This window comes from Trachemys scripta, chromosome 5 (genome assembly GCF_013100865.1).
Source record: "Trachemys scripta elegans isolate TJP31775 chromosome 5, CAS_Tse_1.0, whole genome shotgun sequence".
NCBI classification, from domain to species: Eukaryota; Metazoa; Chordata; order Testudines; family Emydidae; genus Trachemys; species Trachemys scripta.
This window is the reverse complement of record NC_048302.1, coordinates 109517011-109533967: the sequence shown is the minus strand read 5'-3', so window position 1 is coordinate 109533967 and position 16957 is coordinate 109517011. Positions and strand designations below refer to the sequence as shown.

General features: G+C 42.2%; 1 protein-coding gene across 1 annotated transcript; it reads left to right on the top strand.

The window, feature by feature from the left end:
• Positions 1–610: 610 nt before the first annotated feature.
• Positions 611–5745, top strand: CLRN2 (clarin 2). Its single transcript, XM_034770922.1, has 3 exons — positions 611–863; positions 4814–4993; positions 5480–5745. Exons 1-3 carry the CDS (start codon positions 611–613, stop codon positions 5743–5745), a joined length of 699 nt encoding a protein of 232 aa, XP_034626813.1.
• The last annotated feature ends 11212 nt before the right edge of the window (positions 5746–16957 follow it).

Genomic DNA, 16957 nt, shown 5'->3' with positions numbered 1-16957 from the left:
CAGTTAACAGGATTGGCGAATGGAGGGTCATCATTTTGTTGTTTACAAACAGTTCTGGTGGCTGTGACAGTAGTGACATTTAGAAAAAGGGGGACCGCAGCAAGCACCAAGGGAAAGACATTTGATACAGCTTCGGTGTCAGCAGAATTCTGTTGCCAATTTTTTTTTCCACATTACATCCCTTTCACACAATTTGTTTAACTTTTCTTTATAATCCATACAACTGAATTGTGCATCTAAATTTCTCCCATGTGGTCCTTGTCAAGAAATTGGTGTCATTTGAATATTTAAAACAGGGAACAATTAAACCCTCTGATGAAACATTAGTCATGCAATAGATATAGGATTACTTTCTGCAGAAACAAGCACCACTGCGCTACAGTGTAATGAAGTTGTTCTTCGCAACCATTTCAGGATGTTGTTGTAGCAAATCTACACTTTGGGCTTGCTTTTTAACCGTGCCTCTGGTTTTAAAATACAATGAGATTTAAAGGGTGTGTGTGGAATAACTGGCATCTTACTACCTGTGGATTTCTGAGCAGCAGCAAAATGTGAAACTCATCTAATTACTGCAGAGAGGCCTTGGAGATGATTTCTTGAAACTACTAGGATGCCCAACTGCTTTAAAAAGATCTTGTTTGTCTTGGCTTCTGCATTGAGTTTTGTGTCTTTTCTCTTGATTGTCATTGCTATGGGGACCCAAAAGTGGATGACTGGCAAAATCCTTTGTAAAACAGGAGCTGATTTGGTCAACGCCACAGACCCAGAGCTAGTTAAGTTCATTGGAGATATTTACTACGGACTCTTTCGGGGGGGCAAAATACGACAGTGTGGTTTGGGTGGGCGGCGTTCCAAATTCACAAGTAAGTAAAGTTTTGGTTGAATATATAAATAAATTCTAAGAGCATTGTAAGTCCTTTTGTTTGTAGTACCTGTAGAATTGGAATAGTTATTGAACTCATATCTATGGCTCATTTTCCTTGTGGCTTTTATGGTTCTGAAATATGAATGAGAATTTTAAAAAACAAACATTTAGTTATGTTCTTTGGTACAACCTTATATCACTGCATAAGCAGATAAGAAAAATATTCCTTAATTATTATGGGATAGACAGAGTTTCCTTTAAATTCTGTGCTAGGGCCTGTGTATCTCTGTACCACCCTAGGGAGGAGTTCTAGGAAGGAACTGTGACTCAGAGCCTCCCCTCCGAGTCAGGATTCTCTTAGAGCTCCTATTTTACATGGGGGAAGGGAAAGTATGTTGTGTTGGTCAACTATCCTTCCCTTGTGTCCAGCTGACTCCAAAGGCTGTAACATAGAGGGAGGAGCCAGGGCTCTGCATGCTCCTTGACTCTCTCTTCTTCCACCATGCCCAGCTGTTTGTGGGAGGGAATATTGGCATATGGCCCCTGCTCACCCACCTGCAAATGCCTGAGCTCAATATCTGGGTAGATCCTGTTCAGGGGAATGGAAGAAGGGGCAGCTTTATATCCCCTTAGTCTCCAGCTCAATCATATAGGGCTAATTCAATCCTTAATAAATACAGACTTTCTCATCAGGTTACTATGCAACCTGAAGGGGAGTGCTATAATTGCACAGTGACTACTGGAATGCATGGATATTATGCCAAAAGGGTCTGATCCTATAGTGATTATGCAAACCAAACTCCCATTAAAATTGGTGTGACTTTTCCTTGCTAGGACTGCAACCAGATGGCAGAGTTCTGTAAATGAATACGGTATCAAGATTTCCTTTTTTAAAAAATTCTGAGATCTTTAGTTAGATGCTGTGGGCTAACACCTGGCCTCCCCTCGAGAGATTGCCTATGCTGGGTGTGACTGCCAGGCAGGCACTCCGGAGCCATTTTGCCAGTGTGCAGCATACATGGGTAGAATACCTCAGGAGGCCCTAGAGGACCACACTTAATAAGGACCCTTCTTTCCATTGCTTTAGAAACAAGGTACTGAGCAGACCCCCAAACCCAGTGGCCTCAGAGGACTGTGTGATGGGTTATCTGCCCCAGCCCATGATGAGGATGCACAGGAGCTCTCTTCATCCTCTTTCCCTCCTCCACCGTACAAATCTGCAGGCTTAGTCGAATTTTGCCCTGTATGTTTTGTCCTTATGCCCCCTCCCCTAATAAACTGCTTCATATTAGTGCTCCCAGTTTCACACTGACAGTGTGTGCCACAGAAGGCCCTGCCATGATAATTATTCTCTAATAACAAAGGATACTAGTTTCTGTCTCCACACTGCTCAGGTATCCTCCTACCTCCCCCACTCTCCTTCCCTCTATTGGTCCTGTTCTTCCTCAGGCTCCAATTTATAGCAAAGCCTGTTAGTGTGGTGATTAATTTTTAACCCAATTAACAACCCAAAAATTAAATAATGGAAGCATAAACTTTAAAAAATACACATGCATGAAGAGCACTGAATTTTTCAAAGTAATCCAATCAACTTGCGTCTATGGAGGCATGGACATCTCAGAGAAGTGGAAGAGTTGCAAGGGATCCTGCATGTGTTACTTCACATAGAGCCACATCAAACCTAAGGCCAGCCCAGATTGGGATGCTCTGCAAACTTTATACAAAATGTAACTAAAATTTGGCCAGCAGCCCAGCAAAACTAGCTGTTACCTAAACTACAACCGAGCCAAACATAGAAAAGAAAAAGAAGGTGAAAGGGGGAGGCTAAAATGGTCAGTGATATACTGACCCAAATAAAAAGGCCTTAGACCATGCCTGAAAAACAGTCATAGAAGGATTCTGCTGAACAGCTTCTTGATTCTGTAGATGGGGTCCCTAAACAGAGAATGGGGGTTCCCTTGCCTCGTTCAGAGTCAACCTGAAAAAGGAGACTGAGAAAACTCATCTGATTGCAGATACATTGGAGGGCCTAGATTATTGAGAGCTTTTTATAGGTTGGGCCTGCGGACATGAACTGGCAGGGCAAGGAGACTGGGACTAGGAGACAGAAAAGGAAAATGGAGGTTGTGGGAGGGACCGGGAGCAAGTGGATGTAGGGAAGACTGAGATTGGATGAGATGTCGAGGGAAACTGGGACTGGCTAGGCAAAGAGTCTGAGAACCAGTGGGGCATTGGGAAGGGGAAAGATTTATCTGCTGAGCAACCAGGGAGCAGGGGAGAACTGGTACTGATTAGGGAAAGGAACTGGAACAAGGACACAGAGATTGGATGGAGAAAGATTTGGACTACAAACAAGTGGGGTCTGTGGTGGGAGGGGGGCAGTGTCTACACTCCAGGTGAGGATGATAGATTGCATGAGGAGCTGGGAGTGGCAGGGAACTGGGATTATCTGGGCAAGGAGTTGGGGGAGGGGGGCCTGAGAAGGGGAGTTTGGAGGGGTGGGATTAAGACTTGATGGGCAGGGAGACTGGGTGAGAAGCCTGAGAAATAGCGAATGGGATTGGCTAATTGAGGAGAATGAGGCTTGGTCTACACTAAACCCCCAAATCGAACTAAGGTACGCAACTTCAGCTACGTGAATAACGTAGCTGAAGTCGACGTACCTTAGTTCGAACTTACCGCGGTCCAGACCCGGCAAGCAGGCTCCCCCGTCGACTCCGCGTACTCCTCGCGGCGAGCAGGATTACCGGAGTCGACGGGGAGCACTTCTGAGTTCGATTTATCGCGTCCAGACAAGACGCGATAAATCGAACCCAGAAGTTCAATTGCCTGCCGCCGAACCAGCGCGTAAGTATAGACAAGCCCTTAGACTGAGATGACGAGCCGGGTAGGGAAAAGAAGGGACCGGACTGGGACAGGTTGGAGGGAACAGGGTAGAAAGGGTTATGCTTGTGGAGAATGGGCAGAACAGTCTGGACCCATGGGAGCATGGAATGATGCAGGGGTCCTATGGAAAAAATAGTATGTGACTCTGTAATTAAAAGCTGTATTATAATACATACACACATGGAGAACAGGCAACCTTAACTGTGACATTTCCTAACTTTTGCATACTGGGCTTTGCAACCTTAATAATGTTCTTTTAACTTTTTGTGTGTAGGAGGTGGTGGTGGTATCAAGAGAGAAGTAACTTGTTCATTAGCACTATCTATTGAGACTGCAGTATCATATCTAGCCTGCTTAAGGCAACCTGGCCTGTAGTGAAGTCTCCTAGGCTTACAGCCTGATTCAGCAAGGCACCTAATCACATTTAGTTGCTGTATAAATTTAATACAGATACATAACTATTAGAAATGAGCTCATGGTACCGGGTTTGGATCTGAGATTGTGTCTACATTTGGAACTAGGTGTATGATTCCCAGCTCATATAGACATAGTTGCCCTAGCTCTAATCAAGCTAGCATGCTAAAAATAGTAATGTAGCCAAAGTAGCATGGGGATCAGTGAGCAGTGGCATAGGCTAGCTGCGTTGTGGGCCACAAGGGTGCATAATCTGGGCGGCTAGCCCGTGCTGCTGCTCGCCACTGCCCATGCCACAGCAGCTACACTACTGTTTTTAGCACACTAGCTCAATGACGGCTAGTGTGAATATGTCTACTCGAATTGGGAGATCACACTCCCAGCTCATAGCATAGACATATTCTGTATCTGAATTTCCCCAAAGTTCAGGGGGGTACAGGGTCAAAATTCTGCTCCTCTGATGTAGTGAGCAGATAAATTCATCCCTCATGAACTAACACACCTGTATCTACCCAGATTGATTCCTCCCGTAAATAATGTCCTGTTAATTTGAGTGAAAAGCAGTTTATAGCATCAGTATAATGTGTATCCTGTAATTTTCACTGGAAGATTTATACACTGAATAACTGAATATTTGTTTCTTGCCAGTCTTCCCTCATCTGGTGAAAAAGCTGAATGCAGGCCTTCATGTGATGATTTTAATCTTCCTTTGTGCAGCCATTTCCTTTGCTCTGGTCAGTTTTGGATTCTGCATTCTCAATGCAATAAAAGTTCCATACCGAGCTATTAAAGGTCCAGCAGGTATTTGCCTATGGAATTTACTTGCAGGTAATATAATTTTAAAATAATTTTTACTACCAACCACATTTGAATAAAATGGTAAATGTGTACAAAAATAAAAACATCTTCCCCTTGCCATATCTATATTTCTCCTTGGTTTATATACTTGTGTGCAAAAATAGAGTTAGCACTGAATTTCCCTATATTAGAATAAAACTATTAGAAGGCATTTCAGCCTTAAGCATATAGTAGATTGTTTTGTATGAACAGGGAATTCACATATATAGCCTCAATATCACATACAAGAGAACTTTAATAGAAACATAACATTGGTGCAATGCTTGGTCACCTAACTAATAAAGGCCCCAGTTCAGGAAAGCACTTAGGCACATCCTTAAATCCATCCTTAATCTGGATAGCACTTAATTATGTGTTTAACTTTAAGCATGTGCTTAAATCATATTTTTGTGAATCACAGCCAAAATGTCTGACTTGTTTTGAAAATGATTAATTATTTTTTTCATTCTGTTGCAGGAGGCTTTACAGCACTGGCAGTCACTAGCTTTATAGCTGCTGTTAAACTTCATCACCTCACAGAAAGAATTGCCAATTTCCAGGAAAATGTCTTTCAGTTTGTAATTTTGGAAGAACAGTATGAAAGCTCCATTTGGCTTTGTGTGGCTAGTGCTACATCTCATGTAGTAAATTTATTGCTAATAGCCATAAGTGGGGTTCATTTCCCTGAATTCAAGACTAAAACAGAAGAAGTGACTGTTACAGCAGAAGATATCATGTACTGATAACCTTCACCTCCATAAAACTAGTTCTACAAAGTGAACTCTCATGATAAGAACAGCTCCTTGGTTCTGCAACTTTTGAACTGGATGGCGATTGTTGCTGTCATGGACAGTAAAACTGCAACTTGCAGAAATATACAGTATATTTGAGGCCAGTTGTCAGTACCAGCAATTAATATTCACTGCAAGGAAGACAAACTATAGAAACCTCATAATTGAAAAACTAACCAATATGGACAACAATAAAGTTATTTTCTAGAATATTTTTCATCTTAAATATTTTACATATCAGAGTTAAAGTATGTTTTCACCAAAACCAAAAAGTGAGCTATAGGTAAGGAAGAGAATACATAAATCGCAATACTTCGGCCTTTAATTTACTAGAATGGATTTTTATTTCAAAGCAGGAAGAACAGACACAGGATTTAAGGTTTTATCCAGAGTTGCAAGCTATTTCCTCAGAATTCTCTAGAAAATCTGAGAGGGCCAAGTACACCTTGTTTATTGATGTGCTACAGAACTGTAAAAAGCAACAGAGGGTCCTGTGGCACCTTTAAGACTAACAGAAGTATTGGGAGCATAAGCTTTCATGGGTAAGAGCATCTGAAGAAGTGAAGTTCTTACCCACGAAAGTTTATGCTCCCAATACTTCTGTTAGTCTTAAAGGTGCCACAGGACCCTCTGTGAAGTTCTTACCCACGAAAGTTTATGCTCCCAATACTTCTGTTAGTCTTAAAGGTGCCACAGGACCCTCTGTTGCTTTTTACAGATTCAGACTAACACGGCTACCCCTCTGATACTTGAGAACTGGAAAAGTAAACTCCATTACCTGGAAAACTGAAATGTAAGGGAAAGCACCAAGAACTTGTGGAAAGATTTAGAAACTTAGAAACAAATATCAAAAGCTAGACTCTAGAGAAGTGGAAAGAAGAAGAATATGGAATATTATAATAAGAATATTCTTAGGGAAGAATAATAGCATCTAAGAAAAGTGAAGAGCTGGAAAGTGAAGAGTTCTCTAGCCAATGATGGACAAAATGTTTGTACACAGATGCTAAATAATATTAGGATTGTTATGATAACCTGAAGATTCATATTCTGATAGACTTATGGTCCTCGGGCCTCTGCCAATTCTTGTTTTTATCTGAAATTAAGTACAAAATGTTGTCTGATGAAACAGTATTAAAATGAAAAAGTGTTATACTAAAATGGTTAGATGTGTGGAAAAGTTTGTTTGTGTGAAATACCAGCACTACCACAAGCATTTAATCAACTGAGTCACAACTGATGCGTCATAAACTGAAAATCATCAAGCCTTAAAGTGAACGTGAGACTTCTTGAGTTTAACTATCATAGTGAAACAAAATAGATTCCTAAACTATTTATAGATGACAGTTACAGAAAATTGGATGTAAAGAATTTATTTGAATTCATGAAAAACTCTTTTGGTAAAGCTACCATCCCAAATTGATTCTTAAAACACATTTTATTTGTAGTCATCTGATTAATGGAAAACTGCTATATTTTGTAAATTGCAAATACAAATCTTTATTTTAGTCAAAGCCCCTATCAAAAGAGGTATGAAAATCTTTTAGAAGAAAGATCTGAATAGTTCTTATACTGCTGCAGGATATTTTAAGAAAATGCTTCATTTTTATATGAAAATCCCTCTACACTGAAAAAATAATTTTAAAAGCCAAGGTCAACACTTTCAAACTTGGGTACTTGCATTTAGGTAAAATTCTGTATCTGATTCCAGACAGAGCAGCTGGAAACTCATTCCATAAGCATTCAAAAAATTCTCCCATAAAGATTACAAAATAGCAGGATAAGGAAAGCAGCGGGAATTTTCAGTGCTTTTGGAGCGCTATTATCATCGGCTTTGCATGAGTGAGAAGCTAGAGTCAATAAAGGAGATGTTTCCTAACCCATAAGCTATAACAGCCAATTTTGTCCTGTATTTGTTTTACTTTTGTTGACTTTCCTTCCTTGAGTCCAGAGGCCAGGGGTCGACAACCTTTCAGAAGTGGTGTGCCGAGTCTTCATTTATTCACTCTAATTTAAGGTTTCGCGTGCCAGTAATACATTTTAACGTTTTTGGAAGGTCTTTCTCTATAAGTCTATATTATATAACTAAACTATTGTTGTATGTAAAGTAATTAAGGTTTTTAAAATGTTTAAGAAGCTTCATTTAAAATTAAGTTAAAATGCAGAGCCCCCGGTACCGGTGGCCAGGACCTGGGCAATGTGAGTGCCACTGAAAATCAGCTCATGTGCCGTCTTTGACACCTGTGCCATAAGTTGCCTATCCCTGGTCCAGACTATGGTGAGGAGGCAATATTAGGAGCCGAACTGCAGAAATCCAACCCACAATGTGAATATGACTTATATCTTAACAGCCCACTCTTGTCTATCAGTGCCCTCTGGAAGAACTCCTCATTAGTGTTCCCACCTTACCCTCACCTCCCAAAACAATTCTGGCTGGTTCTGAATCTTGGGCATCTGGCTCTGCTTTACTACATAATTGCAGACCCCCCTAGTGCTGCTGTAGTTAAGACTAAATTTAAGCACAAACTTAACTGCAAAACTTCTTTCCAGGTTGAAGCTTGCAGCACTTATTTATTTTTAGTCAAAGAATTTAGTGTAAAATGAAATATTTGTCAAATTACAATGCTGTTCTGTGAACATGTAACTTAAAAGCGGCTTTGATACAGAAACAATAAAATCATGGCAAGTAATTTATCCATAACTACCTTTAACTGCCTTAAGGAACTGAAAAAGGAAAGGCACTTAGAGATATTTAATTTTGAGAAATAGCTATAAAAGTGTATGGGAGCTACTTTTCATGAGGATTTTTACCACTTATTCCAACACATTTTAAAAACTGCTGACATAGTGCATGGTCCTGAAAACCCTTACTCACGTGAGTAATCTACGTGGAGACTACATACCTGAGTAAGGATTACTGATCAGAGTGAACGTTCGTTGGACTAGGCTCGCAAATTGATCAAAGTGGCTCTAAAGGTACCATTAGGAGCCATTGTGTAAATAAGACTAGAGAAGATGGCTCAGAAGATTGGTATAACAACCTTTTACTTCTCGGTCACCAGTTCAAATTCAGCCAACATCACACATACAAAAATTGATGCAACATTTTGCAATAATAGTCCAAAATGATATCACTTACAATAGGTTCATGGCTATCACTCTAGAAGACTGTAGTACTGTTTGCACAGTGTGTAGTGTGATCAACTATCATTATCATCTGATGACTGGGAAATGAGTTGGTAACCTGAGTTTTGTTCCTGATAGACAAGTGCTTGTATCACAAAAACTACCATGACAGCTGATACCCTTAGAGGAAGTCACCTGGACTGAACAGATTTGCAGGCTGAATTAGCCTTTCACCCCCAGAGGTCATCTCCCCAAAATACGGTTGAGACATGTTGACAGGAAAGGGTGGAGGACACTTGCATTTTAGCTGTCTGTACTGTAATGTTCTGTAAAATCCAAATTCTGATTACAGTTAATGGTGTGCAAATACAGAATAACTCCCCATTGATTTAAGTGGGTTATTTTGGATTTAAATTGGTATAAATGATAAGAGAATTTGACCATAACCTCAGTCAGTTCAGATGCTGAGGGTTCATTAGCATTTTGTGCTTTTAAATGTCCCTTATTACTAGTGTAACGTCCTACACACATATCCTTGTGCTTTCAAATGATTTTTGTCATAAAGTCTCATTCAGTTGTCAACAAATACTGCTATTACTTTAGTTCACAGATTTACATTTAGCTTTATACTCCCTAGTATGAATAATACTACTGTACTAGAATTACTCCACTCTTCTGGCTTAAAGCCCTTTTAGAGCCTTCACACATTACTAATATTTGCCAGTGATTCGTATTAGTGATTACAATTACTAGTGACTGAACCTATAACCTTAACTAAACAAGACTAGCAGTCTGCTACAATTATAGATGGGACTGGTAGCACTACCTATTTTAAGGTTGCCCAACACTTCCTAATTATAAGACCCTGTTTTCAGTTACCAAACTTTAATTGTTTGGTCAGAAATATTCAATGTCAGGAATCTGCCTCAAGCTGGTTACTATTATCATTATTTGTAAATTTTAGCCAAAATGGTTTGTTTTTTCCAAAAATGAAGTTGTGGGAAAATATGTTGTTTTGCTCATGTTAAAAATTATTCTGGCAGCCTTTTCTTGAGAAGCTTTAGAGCAGTGGTGACAGCAAAATGACTGACCAAGTATTCTACAATTGGTTAATAACATAATAAATGCATCCTGATTGGTTAATAATTAAATCAGTGTTCTAATATCATGTGATGCAACGAGCCGCAGGAGACATATTAAAGAGCTATTTGTGGCTCCCGAGCTTCAGTCTGAGTATCACTGCTCTAGAGCTTTGGAGTATGAAATTTGGGTAGGGTGTTAGCTTTATTCCAGGAATGTGTCTTTTGCTGTCTCCATGACAATCTGTCCATATTTGGCCAAGTTATAACCCTTTGAAAAATTGCAGTTCACCCGTGCTCAGAGATTTCTTAGATTCTAGCAGTTACATTCAACTGAAGATTCTGTCTGCACTGGGCATGCTCTAGCTAGGGGCTGAGCACAAATTTCTTGCAATTGCAGCTCTGCACTGCTGCAGAGTGTGCTGGGTTTGGGCACCTGAACAGAGAGCCAGTCTCTCCTCGTCTATCAGTCATCCTGCTGCTGGGCTTAGGAGTGTGGCAGAGGAAACTGCCTTATTCAAATACAGAGGGGTGGTATCTGTGGGGGGAGAAGGGAACTGGGACTGGGAGTTGGCATAGGGGAGATTGGGAATGGCTGGGCAAGGCAATTCTGACCGGGAACTGGGGAGAGCAATGGAAGAGGGGGACTGGGAGCCATAAAGTGGGGAATGATTGAGACCAGATGAGGAGTGGGGGGAAACTGGGACTTACTGGGCAAGGAGACTGGGAGTGAGAACCAGTAGGGCAGAGGGAAGGGGGTGAAGGGAGAGGGGAGACAAATCTGACAAGAAGTGGGTGTCCATGGGGAGAACTGGGACTGGAGGCACAAAGAGGCTTGGACAAGGAGCTGGGAGGGGGAGGCTGAGGGATACTGGATGAGTAGCCCAGGGAAGGACTTTAGGACGGGGAGTCAATGGAGAATGTGGGTGGTGGGGGGAGCCTGGAAGCCAGGATAGGAGAGAGATAAATTGGATTGAGACAGCAGGTAAGGAAACTGGGACTGGCTGGGCAATGTGACTGGAGCGAAGAAATGGTGAGGGGACGGACTGGGCCTGGGAGTCCAGAAGGGTGAGACTAGGACTTGTTGGGCAAGGAGAGTGGAATGAGAAGCCTGAGAAATAGAGACTGGGACTTGCTAAGTGAGGAAAATGGGACTGGGACAAGGAGCCAGGAGTGCGGAAGAGACAGGATGGGGATACAGACAGGTTGGAGGGAACAGCACAGAAGGGATCAAGCTTGGGGAAAATATGCAGAAGAGTCTGTGCCCATGAGGGCAAACTTCCCTCCAGTGCCTGGTATGGTACCCAAGATCACTGAGCCTCACCATTTCTCTGCTATCAGCAAATATCTGTGAAACCCACTGACAAAGTGTCCCATCTCCCCTGTGGACAAGGGGGCCCAATTAAGGTTGCATAGTCAACCATACTGATGGCATTTCCCAACTTTTGAATGCTTGACTTTGCACCCTGGATAGTGTTCTTTTAATGTAGTTTGTGTGTGTGTGTAAGTGTACAGCAGTTGTGACTTCCAAGCTTTTCATTTTACCAAACTTAAGCTAGATCCTTGGCCTTACTAAGGCCTTTGCACTACCTTTAAAAATCTCCCTCAAAGAGCCAAATTCCAGCCAGTGCAAGTGATGATTGTGCCCGTTGCCTGCTGTTTTCCATTCAACTGCAGTCAGATTGGGTTGCTCCAGATCCAAATGCCATGGTCACTGAAGATCCACTGCAGGTTAGAGTATCTACACAATGGAAGGTGGACAGCAGGGCATGATGAAGCCTAGCATAGAGGCTCATTAGTTGAGAGTCAGGAGTCTAGTGCGGCAATCACAAAAGCCTGAAGTACTTCTAGTTGTAGTACAGTACTTGTGCACAGGCCAGTGGCTGTGAGCTGTCATCTTGTGTAGATTTTTCTGCTTACTACTAATTTCTTTACAAAAAGAAGAAAAAGACGAAGTATCACTTACTATTCATTTGATCTCTGTAAAAGAATGATAGAAACTGCTCAAGTGGATGAAAGAGCAAGAGGCAATGGTTCCAGCCAGTCAGGAACTGCAAGGCGGGGTGTACAGATTATTGATGATGAGCCACAAGCACAGAGCAGTGGAGGGTGCTGTTCTTCTGGATAACTGTATAAAACTGTGGATTGTTGCCCCTCAACATGAAGACTGCCATATTTCAAGTCATGCATTCTTTACCAATGGAGTAATAGAATTAACAGTATTGAAAAATAATCACTTATAACACTGCAGAGACCTCAAGTGCTAAACTAGTGGAGTCTGAGACCAGAGAATTGGCATTTTCTACAGTGGTTAACAAAGCAATTACCAATGGCCTTTTTACATATTTTTCTTTAATGAGGAATAATATGCATGTAGAAAAGACCTACTTAAAGGCTTCATTTATATTCTTTTAAATCAGATCATTATTTAATAACTTATATACATTGTTGGAATGGTATACATTTTTGCAGCTGTTTGTATTTTGTGGTAGATTCAACTATATCACTTCTAAACTGCAAACTGATTTTTTTTTTTTAATTAGCAGATACCTGAACTACTATTTTTGCTGGGCTTACACAAGTCCATAACTGTCAACTACTTTGATATACTATATATTCATTCTGTATGCCAAGCTGGTAAAATACACTGTAAATTACGTATTAAATATTTTATCTGCTTTTACAAGTGCAGGTGCAGAAATACATCAGCCTTGTCAGCAATTGTCAAGTGAATAACAATTGGTGAAAAGATGCAAGTTTTTCATTTGTACTTTGTCAGATTGCTTGTTTCTTCACCCGCTCTTCCTGCAGACTCCTAACAGGTTTTTTGGTGTATTCGGTTACACAGAGCTCTTTAAAAGTCTCTTCCTGGCGAGCAGCAATATGCTTCAGAGCACCTCTAGTGACAGGGCAGGAGTGCTTCCTGAAACTCCAGTTAACCCAGAGGGACTTGACTCCTAGATGAACAGTGGAGCACATTGCCATCTCAAGTCTGCAATTGCTTCATCCTCTCCCTAGTCTCCAAGGAAGCTTAATCTTAAATAAATTAGCCCTTGTCCATCTGGTAGCCACTAAACAATGTTTTTGTGAAAAGTTGTATTAGTATCCTTGCCTCCAAGACAGCCTTTTAAACTTTAATGAGCATTAGTTGTTCATCCTACAAAGCTTGAGTGAACAAGTAAATGAAATTTAACTTTCCTGAATTACTTTTGATTTTGAGTGGTTTATTGACTATAAATGTAAGATGTAAAAACTTACAAGATGCAATGTAACTATAGGAACACTAGAAAGGACTAAATTATATTCATGCTTTGCTGCTTTTGTAAAGCTTGGTGAAGCCTACTTTAAGGTTTTGGGCAGATATTTTTTTGGAAATATTAAAGTGTGTTAAACTGTAGAAGGAACACACATGGTGGCAATTAAAACTTAAATTGTTGTGCTCTGACTTTTTTTTTTTTTTTTACACAATTTGTCATGTTTGGAATTACTATTCATTGATGGCCACTTTGCCCAGACCAAAGTTGGGCAGAGAATGAAAATATAAGCTTAAGTGTGGCATGTCAGTTTTAGAGGGCTGAACATCACTCTTGCGTTTTGAAGAAATGCAAAGACGTGGCAACTAAAAATGGCTGAAACAATGTTTCTATACAAAAGGCAGGTTTCTGAGTGATGCGGAACATTCGGTTTTATGTATGGTCAAATGTGCTATTAGGAAAAGGGAGAGCTTAACTTGCTCTTTTGCCCTTTTTAAATTAACATTATTGATTCTATTTTTGACAGAGGTGTACATATGAATTGAGAAAAGTGAATCCAATTACTCTACTGTGTTGCTAATATGGATGATGGAGTGACGCTTCTCCAGACAATGTATAACAAAGATAAAGTGATGCACCGTGGTGCACGGTTAGCAGAATATTTAAGCCATGACCGTGCAAGATTCTAAGTGTTATATATGCTCGATCATAAGCCAGTTCGTTTATAAGCCGACCCCCACAAGATGGATAAGTAAAAATGGAAATTTTTTATGACCCATTCATAAGCCGACCCTATAATTCAGGGGTCAGCAAACTTTGGCTCCCGGGCCATCAGGATAAGCCGCTGGCGGGCCGAGATGGTTTGTTTACCTCGAGCGTCCGCAGGCACGGAGGTAAACCTAAGTAAACAAAGTGTCCAGGTGCACCAGTGGCTTACCCTGATGGGCCGGGACAGCAACTGGTGGGGAAATTTTTTTTGGGGGGGGGAGGGAGGAAGAAAAGCTGGGGGTCAAGAGAGTAACCCCTGTGACCACCCCCCACATGACCTCACCCCCTAGCCCGGGACCCCCACACTTTCCCCATTCCATCCCTTCCTACCTTAGCTGGGGCAGGCCAGGTGAGGATGTCTCTGGCCTGGCCAGAGCTTCTCCGGCAGGCTGGGCAACGCGGCCACAGCCTGCTCCGGCGGGCCAGACCAGGTGGCGTGGTTGCAGCCTGCTCTGGCGGGTGGGGCCGGGCGGCGGGGCCGTAGCATGCTCCGGTGGGTGGGGCCAAGAGGCGTGGCCGCAGCGTACTCCAGCAGGCGGGGCCGGGCAGCGCGGCTGCAGCCTGCCAGCCCCGGAGCTGCAGCTGCTTTGGAGGCTGGGGGGGAGAGCAGCATGGCCAGAGACTCTGGCCCTGCCTCTTCCCTCTGGCTCTGCTGGGTGTGCTGCCTCTCCTTGCTCCCTCTGTTGCCGGGGGGGGGAGGGGGGAGAAGGGCTGTGTCTCCCTCTCCCTCTCTATACCCGTTCATAAGATGACCCCCTTCTCTGATGCTTCCCTTTTTTCTAAAAAAATTTGGCTTATGAACGAGTGTATATGGTATATCCAGCAAAGTAATGAGTGCCCTCAGCCCACAATGACAGTACTCAGTGCCTTCCAAGATCAGACAAACCTATTAAGAGTCTTTCTCCATACTACATAACAAACTTTTCTTGTGCATAGTAATGATGACATTTATTGCTTTTGGTAATAAAGTGTTGTTATCCCTTACTTTCCTAAACTACAGCATTACACTGGCATCTAAAGGACACTTATTTAGGTGTCTAATGAAGATATAGGAGCTTAACCTGAAGCAAATTTTCTTTGAAATCTTGGACTTGATGTAGAGAACTATCTGCTTTATTCAGACATCTATTTTAGTTAGACCTCTGTAGAGAAGATATTACAAACTCCAGCGTCGTGCCCTTCCACGTACTGGATATGGTCTAAAGACTAGAAAGGATTCTTTGAGGGCCCTCTCAACTTTGGAACAATAAAAATCCTAGTCAGGAACAGGGAGGGGAGCAGTAGGGAGGGGGATAATATTTCCAGAACATTACAGAGAGATACAAGTAACATGGTTCCTCTTTCAGCACACTCAATCATTTTCACACACTTGGAAAAATGAGCCACAGAGTTTGTATGTATGTAACCCACTGGTGACTGAATGTTACAGGCCGCTTGCTCTCTGCTGATCCAGAGAGAATATGAATTATTACAGCCTCAGCTACAGAGCCTTAATTTTTTAGCTCAAGATGGAACAGCTCATGGTTTTAGCTCTGGAGCTCCTCAATTAAATTCCTGGTGTGCTGGCCAGAAGGGTAGAACATAACATATAAGAACATAAGAACAGCCACACTGGATCAGACCAAACGTCCATCTAACCCAGTATCCTGTCTTACAACAATGGCCAATGCCAGGTGCTTCAAAGGGAATGAACAGAACAGGTAATTATCAAGTGATCCATCCCATCGCCCATTCCCAGTTCTGGCCATCCCATATACAGGAACCAATAAAACCTATGTAGCTATACATACTATTCCTAAGGCTAAGATTTTGTCACAGTTATTTTTAGTATAGTCACGGACAGGTCACAGGTTCTGTGAATTTTTGTGTATTGCCTGTGACCTGTCCGTGACTTTACTAAAAATAACCGGGGGGCAGGGCTAGGTGAAGGGGTGGAATAGAGTCCCATGGAGGTGGGGGGAGAATGATAGGCTGAGCTCCTCACCATGGCGGGTGACACAACCCCAGCTCCAGCAACCACAGTGGGGTGGTGCAGCCCCAGGTGGCGCGCAGCCCCCTCCCCCACAATTGGCCGCAGCTGCATGACGGTGGTGCACAGCCCTTGCTGCAGCCCCCACCAAGCCCCGGCTGCAGCCAGGGGAGGGGTGCATGGCCCTCAGAAGCTGCGAGGGGGGCGCTTGGCCCCTGCTGCAGCCGCCAGGCAGTGGCGCATAGCCCCGGCTGCAGCCCTCACCAAGCCCGGGACACCGCGGGGCTGGAGTTGCAGGGTCCTGGTTCCAGCCCCAGTTGCAGGGCAGGAGCACACAGTCCTTCCTGAAGCCCTAGACGTCACAGCGGTCGGGTATAGTCATGGAATCCGTGACTACCATGACCACTGTGACTAAATCGTAGCCTTAACTATGACTCCCTCCAATGGCCGACTCATGCCCTTAAATGTTTGTTTTTAGCTATAGGACTCCCAAAAATAAATAACTATTTCAAATGTTACCACTTTGTTGATTTTCAAATGATATATTGTGCTGCAACTGTTTAAAAATATAATTTAAAAAGGTGATAAGGAAGATTGTTTGTAGACCCATTCTTGCTGAGTGACACCAGGTTAGATATCACACAACATCTCTGAATCTTGATATAATTCTATACCACTTAGTAATGCTGCAACATCTTATTTAAAATGCTTCCTAGCATTTAGTGGAAAAACCGCACAGTTAGGTGAGAGAAGAAATTATGAATACACCAGCCATTTCAAAGTGTACTTTAAATATAGCAGTGTAAGTTCAGTTACAGGAATCTGGAAAAGGAAAATGATTTTTTGCTTCGCTCAGCAGCTCAGGGTCTCAGATTCTTGTGCTTAGCAGTCAACCATTCTTCATTTCTCAAAGATTTTCCAGATCATTTGGCATTAAAAGGTAATTCATATGAAGTCCTACTGAAATGCTA